Genomic DNA, 22,357 nt, shown 5'->3' with positions numbered 1-22,357 from the left:
TTTTCAACTCTTACATGGCATATAGCTTAGATGAGAATACCTGAGGTGAGCTGAATCACCTCAACAGGCAGATTTGTCGTTTCACTAGTGGAATCTAACCACTAGTTACTTGCTAGCGTTGTCATGTCAGGATAGCGTACAGCTAGATTTCCTTTGCTTGCCATTCAAAAATAGGATAAAATTTCAACCATGAAAAGCGCAAAGGGCATCAGGAGTTCTCTGTCAGACAAACTTCTATTCCAGCACAAAAGTAAAAGACTCAAGGTAAGACAGAAATGTTTCAGAAGCTAAATTAATCTGAAATCCTTATTCAAAACTTTGGAAACAGGAAACTTCATGGTATCATCAGAAATGCCAAAAAGAGCCCACTGGAATTTTTTGCCAATGAATCGACAGTAAAATTACCTGTATGTATCACCTAAATACAAGAAACATCACTGAAATAAATTCAATAGTTTGTTCAGATATCGAGTATCTGAAAGTAATCTCATTTAAAGAAAAAACATAAAAAAGAAATTATTCCACTCCTGGTGATGACTGGAGTATTAGAAATTCTGTGTAGAATTTTACTTGTCGGAGAAGGTGGAAGGGGACAGAGAAATCCAGAGAGGACCACTGCTACAACTGCCGGAGCAGCACGCCGGGCACTTCAGTGGAAAGCTCAAGGATGATCGCTAAATTCAAAATGAAGACTAATTTCAAGCTGTCAGTATCCATTCTGCAACACAGAGTGAGTTCTGGCTGCCGCCATTTCCACAAAAGCTGACACAAAAAAGTGCAAGTTCAGTGACTGATCCGGACTACCCGTTTCTGCCTTTTTAGCAGCTTTTTGTAGTGCAGCATTCTTGGTGTGCAGTATGCACAACAACAGGACGAACCCAGAGACAGCATAAGTTAGAAGCTGCAGAGTGGCATAAATCTAATTAAGTCTAAGTGGTAAGACTAAAGGAATGTAAATTAGAACCAGATACATAGCAGCTTCCTCACATGCAAGTTGCATTGAATCAGACTTCCTCTGGATTCTCCAAATCCAGCCCAGCATTCCTGCCCTGTGGAACTCAAAATGAAACTGGAGTCTTAGGCAGTAGTTAACCAAAAAGAATACATTTAAGCTTAAGAAAATTGAGAATATGTATTCAAAATACATATATATCAAAATATATATAAAATGCAATCAAAAGAAAATAGGTTAAGCTTTTGCCTTTTCTACAAATACGTTAAGTTAGTTTCCGTGAGAAATCCCCCAGGCCAAAACCATGGTTGAAACTCTTTCCTCAAGGATTTCCACAGCTGTTGGTTTTACCAGTAACAGTCACGAACTGGAGCAAGCAACCAAACCATCCTACTACAGTGGGGTCAGTAAAAACACGGCATTTACCCAGCAGCAAGGTGAACATGAAAGAACAGCAAACCCAATATTCATTACAAAGCCAAGAGCCGGTAATACAGGAGCTCATCAGAGTATGAAACCTTCATTTTACAAACATCTGGAAGAGCGAGCTACTATTATCTTCACTATTTGAACATACACAAAAATTCTGAGACCTGTTGTCCACATACACTGTGTTTCTTTACTTTCCAATTACTTTAGTAAGTTGATTAGCAACGGCAGTAAATCAATTCTTTTATTCAATATTCAAGGCCATTACTTTTCAAAAAATATATACAGAATAAAGGAACAAAGACCAAAAGAAGAAAAGCTGAATTCACCTTAAAAGGTGATTTTATGCACAGAAGCCACACAAAAGACACACAAAAACGGTCTGAAATCCAAAATATCGGTTTTCTAGTTAGCACCTCCTCAGGTGGATACCCAAGATGCATACACTTCTGAGCACCTGGGCTACTCAGATCAAAACTGACAGAGACATTTACTACTAAGCATGCAGGGAACAATCTCATCTACAAAGCAGCACTGCAATTTGGTAGAATTGAAAACATTATTCTAACATTAGTCAACCCGTTTTAAACACTTATTGTGAATGTTAAAAGCAAAAATATTACTCAAATGATTAGCAACATACGCTTGTGTAGCTGCCACTGAGATCATTCACAATGATAACACCCTGTACTCACCTTCTAGCAGCAGCAAAAGGAAAATGGAGCGCTCATTACTAATGGTAACAGTCTACCTCTTTCATTTTATGAACTGGAAAGGAATATTTGCAACCCACTCATGCCTACCCAGTTATGTGTTCTTAAATGAAAACAGGTCTAGTTGATATTAGTAGGGAGCACAACTTGTCAAATCATCCTCAGTTTGACAGCAGCTCCATTACAACTTTGTGTCCACCAGCAATGCAAATGCCATTGGGAATAGAGGGGCACCTTTATATGAATTGATAACTACATTTTCAAAGTAACGGGAATGATTCTCCCTTGCATACTGACCAATTTAAATGCAATGTATTGGTTTTGCACTTGAGGGAGAAGGCCTTTGAAAGGCTTCTGAAGACATTTTTCTACACGCCTTAGATTCAAAAAAATGCAAAGATGGATAAAGCCAGCACGTAGGCTGATATGCAGCACAAACATAATGCATGGGGATCCAACAAAGCAGAGAACTAAGTTTCAGACTTACGTTTCTCATCATCAGCATGTACTAGAGACGCTGCCCTCGACAAAACATCCAATGGAGTCTCCATTCCTCTCTGGATCCTGGAAAATTCAGAGTCAAAGTTTCAAAGAGTAAACTCCCAGAGTCCTTACTGCAGTGTAGCAGGTGGTATGCCACTTCTTCATCGCATACACACACCAGGTTTTACCGAAGGAAGTAGTAACAAACAAGAGCATGACCGCAGGAAGAATCAAAAATCCAGGTTTCTGCAGCTCTTTTCATGTTATGCCAGCCCAAGATTTGTTAAAACTAAGTCATTGCTGAAAACAAGGAAACACTGGAATTATCTTACCCACCAACTACTCATCCAGAACAAGCCAGACCAAATTCCCAAGTACTGGACTGCAGCTGATGACCACTGCCCATGTGTGTTGCAACTGGGCTATCTGCTGTACGCTGGAAGCGTTTTTGCCTCCCACGTGCCGGCCCTCCATCCCCATAAATAGCTACTCGAGACAATACCCAAAGATGCAACTCATCTGAAGCAAAGATGACAGCTGGCCCCGCTACCTACATCAGCAGAAGATTGCTTTACATCCGTAGCATTCAATAAACTTGTCCTCCATACCCTCCTATGCCCAAAGTGGAATTATCCAAAGCTTATAGGCCATTAAGACATGTTCTTACTCCTGAACGTATATATAGTCAAACACTGGGCATGCGTATATATATTACGACACACACAGAAATCTGTAACTTGTATAATCATAATCACACCTCAATAGCGGCTTTTCCCTGTTCCCCCCCCCAGCACATAATTCCATACACGAAAAATTAACCTCGTCACATAAACCCACATGTTTCAGCACTAACTAAGCAACAGACTCTCCCATAAAAAAAAATGAAGTGTATTAAAGCTTACATAAACCTCTCAAAGTTTCACATGAATGGCTTCAAAATTAAAAAAGAAGTTCCAAAAGACATGAAAGGGAAAGGAAGAGAATAACATGTTGTCAAGATGCTTTTGTTAAAAGGCCAACAACTTCTATGTGTTTTTAAATAAGAAGGCAACAGCATAGACAGAACTGTTAAGAAAACAAATGGAGAGAGAGAGAAAACCCAGGACTGCTAACAATTCCGTTGGGTTTTTTCCCCGCAAAACTAGCGTGCTATTCTGTCATAAGAACTGTTTACTGTAACTTTACAGTGTGATCTTAAAAAAAACAAAAAAAAAAGGTAGTGGCAAGTACAGAAATCTCAAACACATGTATATAGACTTAACAACAAGCATATGTTTGGGAAGCAATTTCCTTGACTTTGCACTATAAATAATAAGCTTCGCTATCCTCCCTCCCTCTTCCTAAATAATGTCAAAGACTTTAAAACTAATCAAAGATTTCAGAGCATAAGAGAAGGGATTTTTAAAGTATTTTTAAGTTTCAAAAATATTTTTTCAATAAAGAATTAAATCCAGTCTTGTTTCCAAAGAACTGTGCAAGAAGAGACATAACTGACATAACTAAGTACAATGCTTGAGGATAAAAACATGCATTCTGTCAGAATCAGCTTTTGCTCAGAAACAGTATTTTAACTAAACTTATAAAATCAGTTAACTCTCTCATTTAAAGACAATACACATGGCAAGAGGTTTTAGAAAACAAGAACTTACATTCTCATTTTACTACCTTTGTCTTTATTAAATATTTCTTTATGTCCGGTTTGGCCATACTCTCTTCCAAATCAAAGCAAAGATTTGGAGGAGAGTGTTCACTAAAGAAGCCTTCAGCATCATTCCACTTCGATCCCATAGACCTTGACGCTTGGTTTCTTTCCTGCTTTTTGTTTTCTTGGAGCTTAAAATTTGTGTTTATTTGTTTATACTTTATTTCTCCCCAGAGTGTTGATTACTGACCCTCTCATGCAAATTCCTCTAATAGAGTGAAAATTCAGTGAGAAAAAAAGATTAAAATACGTCTGATCAGATGATGCAGCTACATCAACCTAATGGCTAACTCAGGATTTAGCACTAACCAGCCCCGTCCGAAATTTCAGACAGCCAAACAAAGCTTTTTGGGCAACTCTTTAGAAAGACCCTCTTGATAAAGAACACCACAAAGGATATTAGGATGTCTTTTATTGAAAGCGAATTGCTGTTTTCTTTAAGTTTTTTCAGTAATTTTCAAATAATGGGAGTAGCAGATGCCCAAACGCTTTCTGGAATGTGCTCCCAGTAAGAGAATTAGCTGGTGACAGAGATCCACACTGAGAGAAGGACACAGGAACCAAGTCTTAATTCTATTCAGGAAATTAGACACTTTAAAAACAACTTCACTAAAACTGGCCTCAATATAGTTTTGTAGCTTCGCATATTATTTAAGTTCCCATCACGAGAGCGCTGCAGAAGTGTTTCTCTAATAGTTAAGGTCTTGCGAGAAGCACTGTGTCCATTCAAGGGCTTCTTTGGAGGGATGCTGTTAATACAGGGATCTGCAAACTCCAGGGTGCAATACCGTACACGCTGCGATTTTTTAAACATGTTGCAAGCATTTACAGTTATAAAAAATTTCCTTCAAGGAGCTATAAACTTCCAGATTATTTTTCAAACAATACGAAATATCCCTCTATCCCTAAATTAAACTAAAAAGTCCGGGGTAACAGTTGAGGAAAGAAATAAAGGTTGCCTACGAGAACGAGAAAGGAGGAATCTTCTCTTGGGTAGTTCAAAGCTTAAAAGCCTAATTGCACCTGGGCAAGGCCAACAACTGCTGCAGCCTTCCGAGAACAGCCCGGTCACCCTCACAAGAGTCTTCTTTCAGAAATGAAAGAATAGTTCAATTTCCAGGGTCCTGACAAAAGGCAATGAAAAAGCAGACTTCCAACAAGCGCCAGCTAATTCTGTGTGACACAGAAACCCGTCTGTGCAGCAGAAACTAACCTCCATCAAAGTTGAGTTTTTCTAAGTATTCCTGTCAAAACCCAACGCTCTGGCAGCCTTTGTGCAAGTATTGCTCTCTACGCGGACCTCGTACGGGAAAAGAAATGACAGGCAAAACACAAGACTACAAACTTAACCTCCTCTGGACAGATCTGATTTAAACACTATGGAAACAGTTTCATAAGCATCTTACTTGTTACAAAATCTTAACTGTTAAAGAGACACATGCCAAAAGCGCTTTTACAAGAGTTCAAGGTATTTTTTATCTACCATAATTTCTAATATTGATTTAATATCTCACTCCGTCCTTTTCTTTATCAGTTACTGCTTCCACTCAACATTGCCCTTGTCTGCAATCTCATCTACACAGCAGCAAAGAAACGTTCTGAAAGACAGTAAAGACATAGAATGTAAAATCATAGAGCGTCTGAAAGACGTGTAACATACTAAACACTGATCCACTAGCAAGTTCTTCATGCAACGCGTGAAGAACACAACACCCATTAGCGTAACGAAACAGGACATCCTTTTCCCTCTCCTTTTCAAGCTTTTGCAACCTCCACGCACATATGGAGGACTCTCAGCTTTGCAAATGCCTGTTAACATCTTTTGGAAGACTACAGAGAAATTAAAGCTTTTGAAAATGAACAGTTAAGCGATTTCACAGATTTACACAGCACCTTCCAAACATCCGGGAAAGGCTATGGGGAAAAACCCTAAGGTTGATTGTTGGAAACGTAAGTAAACGGGCAGTAGAGAAACCGGCACCTGAGACTAATGACAAGATGTTTATTCAGTCCTATGAAAGTTATTATTCACAGTGGGGTACGTCAGGAAAGATCTGAAATAAAGAGAAGAACTTTATATTTGATTAAGAAAAAGGGGGGAACAGTGAAGGGGCAGAAGGGAAAGAGAAACACACAATATTATGTTTGCGGCAGTGATCTCCGCTATGGCGATACGATGGCGTTTCTCCTGAACACATCTTAACTAGTAACCCAAGTAACAAGTTGGATGACAGAAACAAGGGAAAAGGTAGGTGATGAGAACAAAAGGCCCGTACAAAAGCCATGCTGTGCAGATCAGGAAAATCAGAAGAATTTAGACATAGTTTGGACATGAAGATCTAAAGAGAGGTGACAGCCGTAAGGACACTTGGATTACGGGTCTGACTGAGGCACAGCAGAACAGCACGGCCAACAGCCATCACAAACAGCTTAACGAGAACCATCTGAAAGCAGACACTAGTAAGAGGTCTCTATTAAACTTTTTGAGTGTGAACTAGACATCTACATGATGCCAAGGAGAGAGAAAGACTGAAGTTTTCAGTGATGTAGAGAAAACGCTGGTACTTGAATTCACAAGTTTAGTGAAATTATAGAGATAAGGTAGGAGGGAGAAGAAGTGGATGAATAAACAATGCCCATTATAACAATGAAAAAGCGAGACAAGAACAAGACACTCAAGAAGCAATCAAGAGTGAGGACTAAAGTGAAGTAAGCATAGATAAACACAAGGAAAACAAGATTAACAGAAGAAGATGGCCAAATAGGTGAAAGGCAGTTGACATCTAGGAAGATACAGGCACAGTACTTCCCAGCCAAATCCATAACCAGGAATACCTCCAGAAAGAGACTCCGGGTGATTTCAATGTAAGAAAGCTAAACTGAAGAGGAAATCCAGACACGACTTATCAGCACAATCAATACGTCTACAGGGGAAAGGAAGATAAAGCAACAGTTTGATGTAAGCCAGGTCAACATCTTTAATTTTTTAAGATAGGAGAGAGTAAAGCATATTTGTACTGTGAATGAGAACAATGATAAGCGCGTTGTATTTATTCAATGTGTCCTCAATAGCTAAAATATGTTTAAATGCCTTCAGCTGCACCTAGATCAGAGCTTCTACTGCTGGATCCATAAATCCTGCGTTGAGATACACATGCAAAACGTTAACTGCAAGTGCTTGGTTTAGACTGTGATTACCATGGAGTGGTGATCACCCTTCTGCACATATAAGTCTCAGTCTCCAGAGTGAGTTCAGGCTACCCAGCCAAAGGAATCATTGAAAGATCGTGCTTTTTTTCTTTTTATTTTTAAATGTATTTATTCAGTACTTTGTTTCTTTTCACCGTGCTTGTTTTGCATGTGGAAAATGTGTTTGAACAGGCAAATCTTCAAACAGAAACAACGACTTAACTTATCACACAGAAAATTATAAGCTCAAAGTAAACCTTTGGCATTTTACCTTGTGCTTTTTGTTTTCTTGTTGCGTAAATCCTCCTTAACAAGGTAACATTCTAAAATGAAAGCTATTAGCAATAGTATTTGAATTAAAAGCTAGCAAATGTAAGAAATTAAAGGTGGAAAAGTCTAACCTGACCATGTCTTGTATCTACAGGATCGCCCAGTCCATCTGCTGCAAACATATTGTGAAACATTTATCCACAGTAAAAGAATTGAAACTACCTTTTATAATAGAAAACTTTCAAATGTATCTGAAAACAAAATTAACCTTCTCACTCTCTCCATATTGCACTAGGTATCACAGCTATATATATTTAAACAAGAACCTCCTGATGCTTTGTAATGTGAATGCACTTCTTCAGGTAACATACCCCAAAGGTCTGCATTGATTTTTTTATCCCATTTTAGCTACTAGCCATATTTCATACCACCAGACTGTCGGACCTACGCCTTCCAGTGCCACTTCTGGGTGCTCATCGCTTACAGCACTGGCCTGATTCCTACTCTAAGGTGGGTGTAAAAGCTGGGTGGTAGCACCCATCTCACCAAGTCGCTACTGAGCGGAGATAAAAGGCGGGGAGCAACTTCTGCAGCACCCTGCACCAAACCACCCTGTCCCCGCTCCCCGCAAAGGATGCTGGCAGTTCAGCTGCGACTGGTTCAGCCCAGTCGTTTGCCTCAAAAATAAAATGCAAACATACAGCACAGCCAAATTCTACTAAGAGTCTAACTGCCCAGATCCGTGTTTTAACTATGACTGAAAGTAGTTCTTGCAACTGATCCCAAATACTGAGATTATAACGGGTGTATTGATGAGAAGAGAGATGTAGGGGATTTAAGCAAAACACACTCTACGTAAGAAATATCCTCACAAGCAGGCAGATAGGAAAATACAAATAAAGGCCAAGTAGTTTGGAGAAGAGCCTTAAATAAAAGTGTATGTATTTTTAAAGCAAGAGAGGCAGATTGCTGCCAGATTTCATACAGCTTTGGATCTAAGGGTTCTTAATACCACCGCATGCACAGAGAATTTCACTCAGGTTTCACAGCCTAAAGTTTGTTCCTCTATGAGGAACGCTCTTTAAACAACTCCCTATTCTAAAGTTAGAGAAAATCTAATCAGAAAAGTTATCCTCCAGGAGAAATCCTGGAGCGCTTTATCAGTTAGTCCTCTTTGGTTTAATTACAAAATGTCCATTATTTCTCATTCCTGATAATCCCGAAGCACCAACAGAGTAAAAGGGAAGCAAGCCGGCTTCATGGTTCCTCAAATGTCAGTGGAAACGGCTGTTAAATTCCCATTCATCGCACTTTCAGAAAAGGGGTGCACCGGTGTCATGTGCAGCCAGCTTGACTCGGAAAATTAATTACTTCTGATTACATCTGGGAAACATAAAGCCAGCTTGCCCGAACAGACTGAAATTGCAGTGGTAAGGATGAAATAAATAAAAATCTCTACGAAGAGAATATACCAGGGACAGAGTCAAAAGCCTTAACAGCGCCCTTGGGATTCGTTCCAGGTTTTCACCAGGGGACTGATGAAATTCCAGGGCTTTTCTCTCTTAAGAGAAACCCCCTGTCGGGAGGCTAAGGTGTGAATTTAAGATGGCAGTCGAAATGCACCCCCCCACCACCACCCCCCGCTCGGCCCTATCTCTCCCGGATAACTTTCCGGAGAGGAAACTTCCCCTCGGGATATTTCCTAACCCTTGGCTTTTTCCCCCCCCCAGCTTTCGCTGTGACGATGCCCTCCGGGAAAACCGCCCTCCCCACGGCGGGATCCACCCCCGCCGCCGGGAGAGCGGGTCCGGCCACCGGCGGGACGGCGCGGTCCCCGCGCCGTCCCGCCGGTGGCCGGGCCCGCTCTCCCGGCGGCGGCGGCCCGGTTCTTCCCCCTTCCCAACAGTTTCCCCCGCCTCCAGCTGCCCCATCCCGTTCCTCCACACTCACCAGCGTGCTCCCGGGCGGGCCGAGGTGTGGGGAGGGGGGAAGCGATACCGGAGGGCCGGTTGTTTACTGCCGGGTCCGCTCGGAGGAGGCGCGGCGAGCCCCGGGCGCCGGGCGCCGCTCGCTGCACGGGCCCGGGGAAGGAATCCCAGGAATGATGGAATTCTCCTCCTAGCAGGTGGGGAGAGCGGGGCGGCCCCATTGGCCGGGCGGCGTTATGAGGTCAGCATAATTAGGGTAATGAGGCGCTGACATCATATCCTCGCAGGTAGAAGGGAGAGCGCGGCGCTGGCGGCGGGGAGGAAGCGGGGGAGGCTCCGCCCCCCCATCAGGACACGCCCCCACAAGGGCTCCGCCCTCCCCGGCCACGCCCCGCCTTCCCGCGCACAAAGCGATGGACGGGGAAGGGCTGGGGAAAAGGCTGCTTCCCCGCCCCGGCACCGGGGGGGAAAGGCTGCTTCTTCCCCCCCACCCCGGCACCGGGGAGACCGCCCCCCCCCCTCCCTCCCCGGGGAGCGAAGCGAGCGGTGCCCGCAAGCGGGAGAGGAAGGAAGGCAGGCAGCCAGGAGGGACGCTGGTCGTTCAGCGGCTCTTCAACAAACTTTAAAAGAGCTTTTCCAGAACCAAAGGGGAAAACAATGAAATAGTTTCCCTGAAGAACAAAGAAGGCAGGAATACAACGCGTTTAAATTTAAAACCGCATTACAATGCGCCCTCATTCAGCGCCTGAGAAACTGGCTTAATAGCCACACACGCAATTAAAAGACGCACAAATGACGGAAAGCAAGCTGATTTTCGGCTCCAAAGGTATCGCACTAGAGCTGGGCTGGAGGACAACGGCCACATATTCAACACAGTTTGAAGATATTAGGTCTGAACGGATCTGGCATTTTCTTTATTTCCTGTTTACAGCTCGTACTCCTGAAGCGTATTTTTACCGAATCCCTTCTTGCAAGGGCTATGACTCACTGAGGCAGCCGAGGACGCTGCCAAGAGTCAGGCTGGTGTGAAACGGCAGCTCAGCGATGGCCCTGCTCAGCAGAGAGCTCTCCTACGCCCCAGAGTACAGGCTCCTATCTGCCAATACAAAAAGCCTGAAAATAGCCAGAAAGATGCAGCCCCCTCAAACTGGATTCCTGTGAAAAGCAAGGAACGTAACCGCTCCAGGGAGCCCAGCACAGCCCTGGTCAGCCCTGTTGCTTTGTAGCAGCATTCAGTCCCAGACTGACATTTTCAAGACTAAGCAAATTTAGGAGCACATCTTGCTGAGTTACTTTGCCTGTTTTGAGTAATTTCATTAAATTAAACTGTCACAATGTCACGCTTGTACACATGAAACAGCCGCTTCTCAGAAGCTGAGCTAAGACTTTACCAACGTGCCCTGAACAACCCGGTAATGCTGTTTTTATGCCACGGGCATTTTATCTTGCATACATTAATGGTAATTAATTAGCAGGAGTACATGGAAAAGCTCTGTGCTAATGCTCTGGTGCCCACATTGAACACGAGTCATCTTCTGGAGAACCAGGTCCCACAGTGCTCGTTTTCCTTTTACTAAGGCCACAAGGAACCAAGGTTGCTTCAGGCAGCTCTTGGAGTCCATTGTAAAGGGAAAGAAAGGGACAACAAATGGACCTGAGCCCCCCAAAAAAGCCTTCGGGTTACAGATTTGTGGTGGAACCTGCAAAGAGCACAGGGCAACAGAAATGCAAAGTGTCTCGGCACAATTCGGCTCATGGTATTTCTCCTTTTCAGACCCTCCTCCTATCAAGGTCAGACGCATAGGCTAATATAATAAAAGCCTAAGTATATAAATGGCAGCACAACTGTGTTTTCTCAAGGAAAAACGTACCAAGACACAGTAAGGTTTATTTCAGATCCCGAAACGGAGAGGATTTCTGTATGAAATGGTGGAGGTGCAGCCAGAGCAGCCGTCCAGCCAAGCGGTGTGGGAGGCTGCACCGGAGGCAACACATCCCTTCGGCTCGGGGATGCATCCCCACACCCCGCGCTGCCATTCCTGGAAAGATTCAGAGCCCAGGAAGGGGGTGTTGCTGTCCAGCTCCCATTTAAAAATCTATCCAAATCATGCAGGAATAGCTGATACTAAAGTATTTTCATATCCTTGCAAGGACAGGTCATGAGATCTCAGGGCCATCGAAAGCTAGCCAAAAATGCATTCCAAACACTAAATGAAATCCAGATTTAGACTCAACACACTGGGTATACCTAACAGACAGATTTCAGTTGCTAAAAAACTGAAAGGCATAGAGCCTAATAACAACCATAAACACTGTTTTATACATTTCTTAAAGTCTTTATCTATGACATCTGTAAAAAAAAATAAAATAAATATCACCATAGATTGTTAAGTTGATATTGTAGTAATAGACTACTGGAAAATATTTTCATTACCAGCAAGCAGAACAGGAGTTTGATGATCTAATATCTGGAAAAATGGCAGTCAAAATAGTACTGTAAAAATTATTTGAGAAAAAAAATAAAAGTACCGGACAGGAAAAATACTATGAAATATGGAAAACAAAACCACAGGCACTGAGAAAAGATCTGAAAAAAGACATTGGTACGTATCATGAGAATGAATTGCTCCAGACTAATTACAAACCTTTTAAATGTGTATCTTCAAGAAAAAAGCACGCCACTCCTGTTTGTAACTGCTGGAGGGGAAGAGGTAGGAAGGGTTCCTTGGTTTAAAGAGAGCGAGCTCCTGGGATGAGGAGGAGCTTGAAAAAGGAGAGGTCAAAACAGCTTTTGATCCTTTGGATATGCTATTACAGCTCCCAGCAAATGTTTTAGAACAGGATATTTATTAAACATCTCAGGAGTCTGAGGGAACATCAGCTTTCTGGGAAGGATGACCCTGCGCGTTCCTGTGCAAACACTGCTCGGACAGACAGACTTCCCCACTAAGGTTAGGTGTCAACGTTTGTTACAACAAAAAAAAAAATGAAGTGCAAATTGTCAAACATTTGAAATCTTCAAAACCAAATCTGAACAGCTAACACACCATAAGAAAGCCTTACTGAAGCTGCTGAACTCAACACATGCTCATACTTAGCCAAGCTGTTCAAAAGGCAAATTCACAAATTAGTGAAGCAAGAACAATCTAGTTTGATGATCCGTATTTTGGTTTGCTCGCGTGTTAAAATTTGTTTTGCCTTTTGCATGTACTTCATAACCGAACGGTATCAAAGGCTCCTTGCTGACTCAGATACCAGCAAAAACAGACTTTCCTGAAACGCAAAAAACTGGCCAAGAGAGCTGAGGGTTTGTACCTGAACTCAAACAAAAGTAGGGCTTCGTACCAAACTCAGGCACGCAGGTAGAGCACCTAAGGTATGATTCCAATCCTGGGACAGACCCCAGTTACCACCCCTGTTCCATACATATATTAACGGCTGAAAAATGAGTGACATTCTCCACACAGGATAGCCAATGACAGAAGATTTAAGCACTGCGTGAAGGAGCCGGGACTGGGAACAATGGCGTATCTCAGCTGTAGCGGTATCAGCAATAGCTCCTAACACTCCTGCTGGGGAGGGTGCTTGTCAAGCCAAGATTTGCCACCCTGAATCAGCGCAACAGCCCACCTCCACCCCCGGGCCCACTGGACAGGCTGCAGAACAACATGTCAGCGCAGCCTCATGGAAAGACACCGATACTTCACGAGCAACAAAAGCTGCTAGGTCATTTCTGGGTACATTTTGCGAAATTTCTTTGAACAGTTACCACTGTTTCACAACTTAAGATTTTATTTACTTATTTTTAAATATAGAGGAGAACCTGAAAGCAGATGGGGAGAAAAGGTATTATATCAAGTGCAGTTACAGCCTATAGGGAAATCTGACGGCCCAGTTCTACAGACCCTACTCAACCATTAATCTTGTAATTATTATTGAAATTAAGCCTGACATCTGTTCCATGCCCAACTAAGAAAATAAAACATTTCCACTATAATAACAGTTGGTTAAAAATGCCTTGGGCAAGTATCTCCCTCCACGTGGGCCACAGCAGTGCTGTGCCTTACTATTATGAAAGGCTTCAGTGTTAGCTAGAGGTGGGTACTCGGTGGGGAAAGGGACTCAAACCTGGTTTGTTAAACCATTTTCGAGTGATTTCAGCTTTTAAGACTAGCAGCAGGGGGTACACGTTGTGTGTTGCCTCAATCAACAATACAAGTGTAAAGCTACAAAGAGACAGTTCTTTTTCCTTTCGGTGCCCATCTAAGGGGTGATTTGCCAGCTGGCACTCACTGCACGTAAAAGTGGAATTTATCCAAGTTCTTCTGATTTCTTACCACAATCTCACTTTTGTTTTTCAAACAGCAGCAATACTGACACTTCTGTTACAGCAGACAGCAAGGCATGAAGTTACCTTAAGTCTGAAGAGAAGCCCAAGGTATACTAAACTCTGCACAAAGATGATTAAGTTTGTGCCAAAAGCAAACACTTTTTTCCAAAGCTATCACAAGCCACCACAGGCTTAATAAGGTATGTCATTCGTTCACAATAGCTGTCAGTACAATTACAATGCACACCTCCATCTAGTCACATCTTCGTTTTATAAAATAGGTTAATTTTACACCAAATACCAGCAGCTTTTAAAATCACAGAATGGTTCGGATTGGAAGGACCTTAAAGATCATCTAGTTCCAAAAATCGTATCTCAAAACACGTTTTATCAAAAGCAAATTACGTAGCCTCACAAGCACACATCTTTTCTTCAATGTTAACACTGCTAAACTCCGAATATAAAACTCTTCCCTGCAAAAATCTAGATTCATTTGCACTGCACCTCAAAGCGACCTTATATAAAAAACAAACCCAAATTACAAACACTGTAGCACATAAGATTTAAAGACACTTAAATTTTTTTTGAAGATAGTTTATTATTTCATTAGACCATAATGTGTTAAATTGCAGTAATTCCAGACAGACAAGTTGATCCAAACTGTACGTCGATGGAGATGGTTATTTATTACCTGCTTCAAGACAAAGCTTGCCCTCTTCGTAATTGTCTGCCCCATCATCCAAAGGAAGATTAAAAGAGACAGTATAATTTCAGTTGGAGCAGGGTCATAACAGCAGCATAATCTTCAAGCAAACAATGAGATACTTTCACAGTCAAACAGAAATATGAACACCACATAGAACATTTAACCACAGGTACTTTTTGCTTGCTTTGTTCTAGAGAAGAAGAAGATTCCACCCTATGGAGGTTCCCATAAGATGAAGACAGACAAGACAGCTGAGCAAAAAAGAAGAAAAGAAAAAAAAAAAAAAAAAAGGAGTGTCAGTTTAACAAATTAAAAGCACCCTTTGGCCATAACCCACTGGTTTTAATTTGTTTAAGTTTTGTTAAACACCAATAAAATGACCCCAGCTGGTTCACAGCAAAACTCTGAATAGCAAACTCGGTGTAAAAGAAAGGTCTGTATAATCAGTGATACACAGACGAAGGCAAATATTCAGAGTAACCTATTTATTATACACTTTTTGTTCTGATTCTGCCCCTCTTCTTGTGCAGTAAACACATTAATACAACAGATTTAACTCCGTATTAGATTTGTATCCTAACTTCTGCACACAACAAGAGAAACTTTAGATCATTAAAATCATGAACAGGCTGCAGTTCATGCTTAGATGCAAAATTATTTTAAGAGTTTACATACTAACTCATTGTAAGCTATATAATTTACATACATTTCAAGGCTGTAAGAAAAGGTTATTTAGTCACCAGAACTTGTTCTGAACCAAGGACACCAGCAGTAGGTCACTGGACTGAAGTAACACGCCTGCCTACAGGAACAGGGCAGCCAAAGACGGCCAAAAGCTCTTTGGAATATCCCCACCCATCAGCGCAAAGAACCACCAGGGAATCACACCGGAAGAATCAAGTTCAGCCACATGTGTTGGATGAGAATACCCGCACCAACTTTAATGCTGTTTCTATGTGCCAACACTGTAGCTGATCTATGTGCCAGCTTCATAGCTTGTAAGCCTGATTTTGGTAATTACTGAGGACTTAAATTCTGACTGACTGGCAATTTCTAGACCAAGATCAGCTCTCTCACCAGCACATGTGGGCTTCCTTGCCAAGTTTCCAGATGTGCCCCTATCACTGTGATTTCAGCCCAGCCCAGCCTTGCCGCCCGCAGTCCCTGGGTTTATCGGGGACAGGGCTGGGAGGCAGCGCTGGGGCAGCTGTGCTAACACAACCGGAACATCAGACAGCGATCTCATCATTTTAGTCATGAACTCAGGAGGGTACAAGAGTTTGGTGTTCTGGAGTGGGATTTTTTTTGTGCTCTTTTTAATACAAGTAGCACACTCATTTTCATTTTTATATCAGAAAGAGAATCCTGCTGAAATTATTCACGAATAAACTAGAGAGGAACAGGAGACACATTCTTCAAAAAACAAAAAGTAAAGCAGAAGAAAACAGATGCTTTACTTTAAAATCACCTATGCAAGTACAACCTTTAAATATAATCCACTTAGAAATGTCATAAGAATTTAAAGCACAGTGATGTAGTTTCATTATCTACCGTTGTCTGTACAAACTTACTTTCAAACTGTCAAATCGCTACCGACTCAAGTCTCCTCCTCGGCAATTTTCTAAACCAAGGATGCAGGGTCAGAGTTCGCCATGAGCGTGCAGAATGTGCACAGCCTCATCACCTAGGACGTACGCCCAAATGCCAGACTTGGGAGGCAATGAAGAAATAAAAATGAATAATAATAAAAGAGATTGGCTAAATTTTATTGTGAAAATAATTTGGGTTTAAAAAGCCTTGCTCCACACTGTCACATGAAGCACTGCAACAGCATGATGCGACAGACATTGGCAGGCTGCTCTACATCAGCTCTTCCCTCTCTCCTGCACCACTTCTTGAAGCAGCCTAAGAAGCTACTAACTTCTTGGCTCTCACTACTGTCTTCTACAGGGAGCGAGCCAGACATTTCATCACTGCATAAGAGCAAGACAACTTGAGGATGGCAACATTAAAAGAAAAAACTAAAACCACAAACAAAACCAAAAAAACCACGGAATGCCCCCTTCTCATGCTTCACTACTAAATTTAAAAAAGGAGGTTTGGAGAAAGTTTTGCAGGAGGCAGAGATTAAAATATAATCCACTGTCTGGGAACACTACTTTTCAAATTTACCAAGCATACCATAGAGATAGAGAGATTCCATGTAAAAGAATGGATGTAATACAAATTAATTCAACAAAGCCAAAATGAGATATTTAACTGAATTATTTACTCAGCTTGTTTAATCGAGTAGGGGAGATATCTTAAACATCAGGCTCAAGCCTTTCAAAGAAGGTCTCACAGTACAACAAAGGCAAGGGAAGGAACCAAAAGACAGAGTGTTAGGACTTTTTTTTTTTTTTTAAAGACAGTCCCTTATGGTTGCAAACTCCTAAGTAATCAAATTCTATTCAAATTTAAAACCAGGAAGAACCCCCTATAGCCATTACACTGGCATGACATTTCAGTCAGATCAGAATACTGGTCTTTGCAGCTACATGACTTTCATTTTCTCAGAGAAACCAATGTGCATAACCGTCAAAACAGCTGTCCACCATTAATGAAAAGGTTTTGGCAGAACGCTGGATTCTGAAGGCAAAAATGACATGTAAGTTCTCAGACTTAAAGATGTAACTGAAATATCTGAGTTCTTGTGAATAATTTCAGAATGTATAGTCTGACGCTTCCTGTTCACGTACTAAAACTTCATCCATTTCTTAATGTTTCTGATTTAACAAGTCTGAGTAAGAGGTTAAAACACGCAGGAGTAAAATGATTACAGCCTCTCCCTAAAGCGGTCATTAAGTTCAGGATCAGTTAGCAACTGTGCTGTAGATTTTTAACTAGAAAAAAAGGTAAATAAGGTAACTGCAAAATTTTATGAAACCACAGTATCAAAAGTGACAGAGCAGCTGTTCACTCAGACAAAATATATACCAGAAAATAGCTGTACGGTGGTAACGTCTCTTCTTCCTGCACTAGATAATATAAAGAAAATACCTTTTCTACACAATCATAATATATGGCCAGCAGAAATGAATTTGAAAATGAAGAATGCTTTGTCCTCTGTGAACACCTTACCCATGAAAAACTATCACACACACACTGGTCTGACATTCTGACCTTCAAAACATATTTCAATTTCAATTCTATTTTTAAATTAATTGCTGGGAAAAGGCATGAGTCACAACCCTGCTTGGATCCCCCTCTACTGGACACTCACCAAGTGCTATGTTTATTCAAAAGTTTCCCAAGTCAGAACAGGCTCTAGCATTACCTCCTCAATCAATTTAAAGAACATGGACCTTACCCTTCAGTTCCCTAAGCCACCCAGGAATACTGGCCTCCATACCCATCTTTATCTTCCCAATTTGGCAAATATGTTTGTTGCAAACATCAGGAAGCTACGGGATACTGTAAAGTCCAGCTCTAACAGAAGGGAATCACGCTCGTTCAGCTGTAGGCTACCTAGAGGCACCTTGTTTATGATAAGGTCACAGCTGTTACTCTCCATCTGTTAGTCAAATTCACTGACACTGGAGGTCAACCAAGTCTAAAGAGAAGCCCCACTGAAGCACAGGTGAGAAGTACAGTCTCTGCAGTTGAAACAACATCGAGTGCATTCAATATAGCCTCTATTTGAAGGGCCACATAGCTAGCCACCTGCAGGAACTCACTACTCAAATACCTGGAAAAAAGGGAAATGAGCAAGCGATAAAGAAAACATCCTACACATGCTGATGGAGAAAGCCAGCATCCTGCGTGGTACACTTCTACGCGCTCCCCAAATCTAAAGTTTAGGAGCAGACAGACATCATACTGCTAGCCAAATGGGTTGCTCGCAACGGTAGGCAAGTTAATAAAGGGACACAATACTGAGATTAAAGACTGTAAAGAGGAGTGGAAACAGAATCTATGGTTATGTATCCAGTCAAATTTTGATTTCCCGTTCACTTTGTGTCATCTAGCTTTTTCCCTCTGAAGCATGAGATAGAGTTACACGCTTCGCTGGCACTGTCGGTCTCCGAGCCAGCCAGGCCCATGCTGCTGACTCACCTACAGAAACCTTTAGTAAGTTTGATGGGGTCCAGGCTCTTCCTTACAAAGAAGCCTTTTAAGACATTAAGAAATAAATCATCTGCCCGGTTGCCTTTAATGAAAGCACCGTTACACAGAAAAAAAGGGGATGGAGCATGAAACAATATCCATAGTGAAACAGCCAAACCAGAGAAGAGGGATGTCTGAAGAACAGAATGAAAGACTTGAGAATTAAGTCAAGACGAGAAACAATAAAACAATAAAGCAGTATGGAAATACAGCAGGAAGGCACAAACAGGAAAGTTACAAATGGAATGAAAAGCTAAAGTGACTATTTTTCGTGAAAGAACAGACACACCTCATTAGGACAAAGAGTTAGTAACATATTCCCATGTACTAACTTCCCCTGCAACAATCAGCAGTTATTCTAGTGGATTACAGCTGTACGACCATAAGAAATCATTTCCACATACTGCCGAGGAACTTCAAAAGCAACTAACAAGTCTGAAATCAATCTCTCTTCTCTTAAAAGTTTTACATAGCAAAACATTGTAACAACTGCATAAAGTATTTTATATTAACAATAGAGAGGAGTTCAGACTGTAGGCTGCTCTAGGCTATGATTCATTCATGGCGCTCGGCCAAAAAAATAAATACATTCAAGACCAATGGCCCCAAGGGGAAAGGTAGGCCACTTTTTAAAAAGCACAGAGATAAATGATTTACAGAACCGAATGCAGTTTAAGATTTCAGCCTATATGGATGATGAGGAAAGGCTTTCTTACGTCTCACAAAGATTTACTGCACAGGCTTGAATACTGGCAAGGTATCAACAGATGGAGTAAACTAGGAACTATTAAAGTGGGATTTGCAAAACTCTATCCAAAGAGCAAGAAATGACCCATTATATTGCTATACACAAAGAAAGTTCATAAAGCCAAATCAAGATATGCAACGGGTATTTCAGCCACGTAAGACAAACAGGGCCAGCTCAGATTACAGCAAAGTTAACACCTGTAAAGGGAAGGACCAAGCCACTGGCAGCGTGACAAACAGTTTAAAGGTTGGGAGGGTTTGACGCCATACAGCATCTGCTGCACATAAAAACGTTTAATTAGCTGCTAAACAGCAAGCAGTACGTTCCGATTTTTTCTTATGAGTACATTATTTCTTGAATAAATGCCCTTGCTTAGCTAGCAAGGTTCGGAATGAAGATAGCTGTTCCACTACAGGAGCTGAGACCAACTCACTCTCACACATCAGATTGACTTGTAACTGAATTCTAATGTTTTGAATCACCGTCTCAGTAGCAAGCACCTTCTGAAACACCAAACCCACTTTACATGTGTCTGACTTTAATATTCAGAACATTATCTTTAACTGTATCACTAATGGCTTTTAAAAGAAAGCTGCTCTTTTAAACGCTTCCCTAGAGTTACAACTGCATTTCATCACTTAAAAAATTCTAGGTTTAACTGCTGCTCATCCTCAAACTTAGTAGTAGTGAGGAACTGCAGAGAAGAAGAAACACTGAGCCACCTAGGATGCAAGATATCCTCACAGGATATTCTATTTAAAGTTCTGGTACACACACATCTCCGAGGTACCCTCTCTCAATAAAAGGGAAAACAGCCACCGCCTCAAGGTAACAAATAAAAGCTACTAAAGGGAATGAGCTTTTAGAATCCAGTCTTCGCTTACGCTGCAGCCAGATCCCAGGAGGGGCTTGGCAATGTCCAACTGAACTGAGACTTCACATAGATTGTTTGTTAATTTTTTTTTTTTTTTAACGTCTGCAGATTCAAGCCCAACCTATATGTTGCCATTAGTCTCAGAAAGGAATCACATACCTATTCAGCAGAGGTAGTAATGTTTGCATTTTAAGTCAGGCATGTGATTAAATGCTCTGCTAGTAAGAATTCTCAACCAGATGTTGGGCAACCATATGACACGTAAGCTCTCTCAACCAGTGCTTGAAGCAGTTATAATTTGTGAACCAGTGGTTTCACAGCCTGTGGTGCTGTTATTTAACCAGGTTTAAAAAGCCCCATCCTCACCTTCCTGTGTTAAGGAAACAAAAAGTACGGGTTGGTCAGAATGGTTTTGTTCAATGATATTACATCCCAGTATGGCTCAAGATGTAAAAGTTCACTTAATTGTACTACTACAGGGGGAAGGAATGGCCTCCTTACAAGGTAAGAATGTCTAGTTTTACCACTGCCTATTTTTTTTTCCCCCTCATTTGATCATATCGCTTATTCTGTGGATAAGTTTTTGGCTCTATCTGTACACCATGGATGTCCCCTTTCTTTTTTTTCCCCTCCTTTCAGCTTGTATATTTCTATACAGCACCTAGCAAAGCCTGCATCCTTGAGGGAATTATGGGAATTACAAAAATGCAATAGTTACATTTTCATTTACAGACATAAAGAGGAGATAAATGAGACAAAATTTGTAATAACATTTTAGTTGTTAGCTTTAATTACTTGGTAATGTATTCAGTATGTGGAATAGCTTTCTAATAATCCAGTTTGCAGCAATTGGCATTTTTTAAAGACATAAAAACAAGTATCTTTTTCTGCTTAAAGTATTCATTTTCCAAAAGTTGACTACAGGAACAGAATTCACACACACAGAGAAAAACCAATTTCACTAAGAGTCATCTCGCTGAATTTGTCGAGGACGAATCCTCACCACAGTAGTGAGCACCCTCTCCTTTACAAAGAGTCAAGCCTCACTTAGGCCCGTTCCCACACAGCCTTAAAAGAAAATAAAGACAACTACAAAAGAAAGCCCAGAATATATGAAATTCAGTTACATTACAAATAAATAAATGAATAAATAAAGGAATCATTGTGTGAACTATGCATGCAGAGGGTTATTTTTGGAATTGTCCTGTTTCCTACACGAGTTGTTTTGCTGTCAATTTCAGTTTCCAATTTTGTTTTGTATCCTAAGACTTTCACAGATGACAACTCTCCACCCCACACACACCCCCTCCAAATAATACAGTGGACCCTGCTAAAAATTTGCTAACACCAAATCGCTGGTGTAAAAAAAAAAATAAATAAAAATTAGTCTTTTGTCTGTGCTCCTGCCCATATGCAGTTTCCCCTACAGTGTACTTCATTTGGGACAGAAAATAAAAGCTGTTACCTCATTAGATGACTAAACCAGGCTGTTCTGCCAGCGCTGCACTTCTTACCTGGTAACTATTTCATTCAAAAGGTCATGACTCCATCCTGAATCTTTTCTTGTGCTGTTCATTTGTCCAAAAGCCTTGTATCTGTCGGGTTCTGCTTCTACCACTGGGACCAGTATTCTCTGTTCTTAAGAATTTTCCACCGAGCATACCTAAGTAAGTCAACATCTGATTTCAGATTTCTTTTTACTACCACTTATGCTGAAACTTAAAAAATTGTATGGCTATTTCAAGTCTTCACTACATATGAAGTTAATTTTAAGGTGGATAGGGTATATTCTGTATAAAAGACTTCTAGGTTATCCAGAAAGGAACCTCCTCATGCAGACAAATAATCCATCCAAAACCCAAGGCTAATTTAATTTAAGCAGCGGTT

General features: G+C 41.2%; 1 protein-coding gene across 3 annotated transcripts in view; it reads right to left on the bottom strand.

Annotated features, from left to right (window-relative positions):
* VGLL4 (vestigial like family member 4) overlaps positions 1 to 22,109 on the bottom strand; it is a 108,065-nt gene extending 85,956 nt beyond the window's left edge. Inside the window, exons 1-2 of one of the 3 annotated variants that reach the window (XM_063348047.1) lie at positions 21,985 to 22,109; positions 2,582 to 2,658 (exon numbers count right to left, since the gene is read on the bottom strand). In XM_063348047.1, coding sequence (XP_063204117.1) covers positions 2,582 to 2,658; positions 21,985 to 22,046 — 139 coding nt within the window. In that variant the 5' untranslated portion in view covers positions 22,047 to 22,109. Of the gene's footprint in view, positions 1 to 2,581; positions 2,659 to 9,688; positions 9,883 to 21,984 lie in introns of those variants that run through there. The other 2 variants (XM_063348049.1, XM_063348050.1) reach the window with 2 other exon arrangements.
* Positions 22,110 to 22,357: the final 248 nt, after the last annotated feature.

Source organism: Chroicocephalus ridibundus, chromosome 10 (genome assembly GCF_963924245.1).
Source record: "Chroicocephalus ridibundus chromosome 10, bChrRid1.1, whole genome shotgun sequence".
In the NCBI taxonomy this organism is placed as follows: Eukaryota; Metazoa; Chordata; class Aves; order Charadriiformes; family Laridae; genus Chroicocephalus; species Chroicocephalus ridibundus.
Note: the sequence above shows the minus strand (reverse complement) of the source record. Positions and strands in the feature narration are given on the sequence as shown.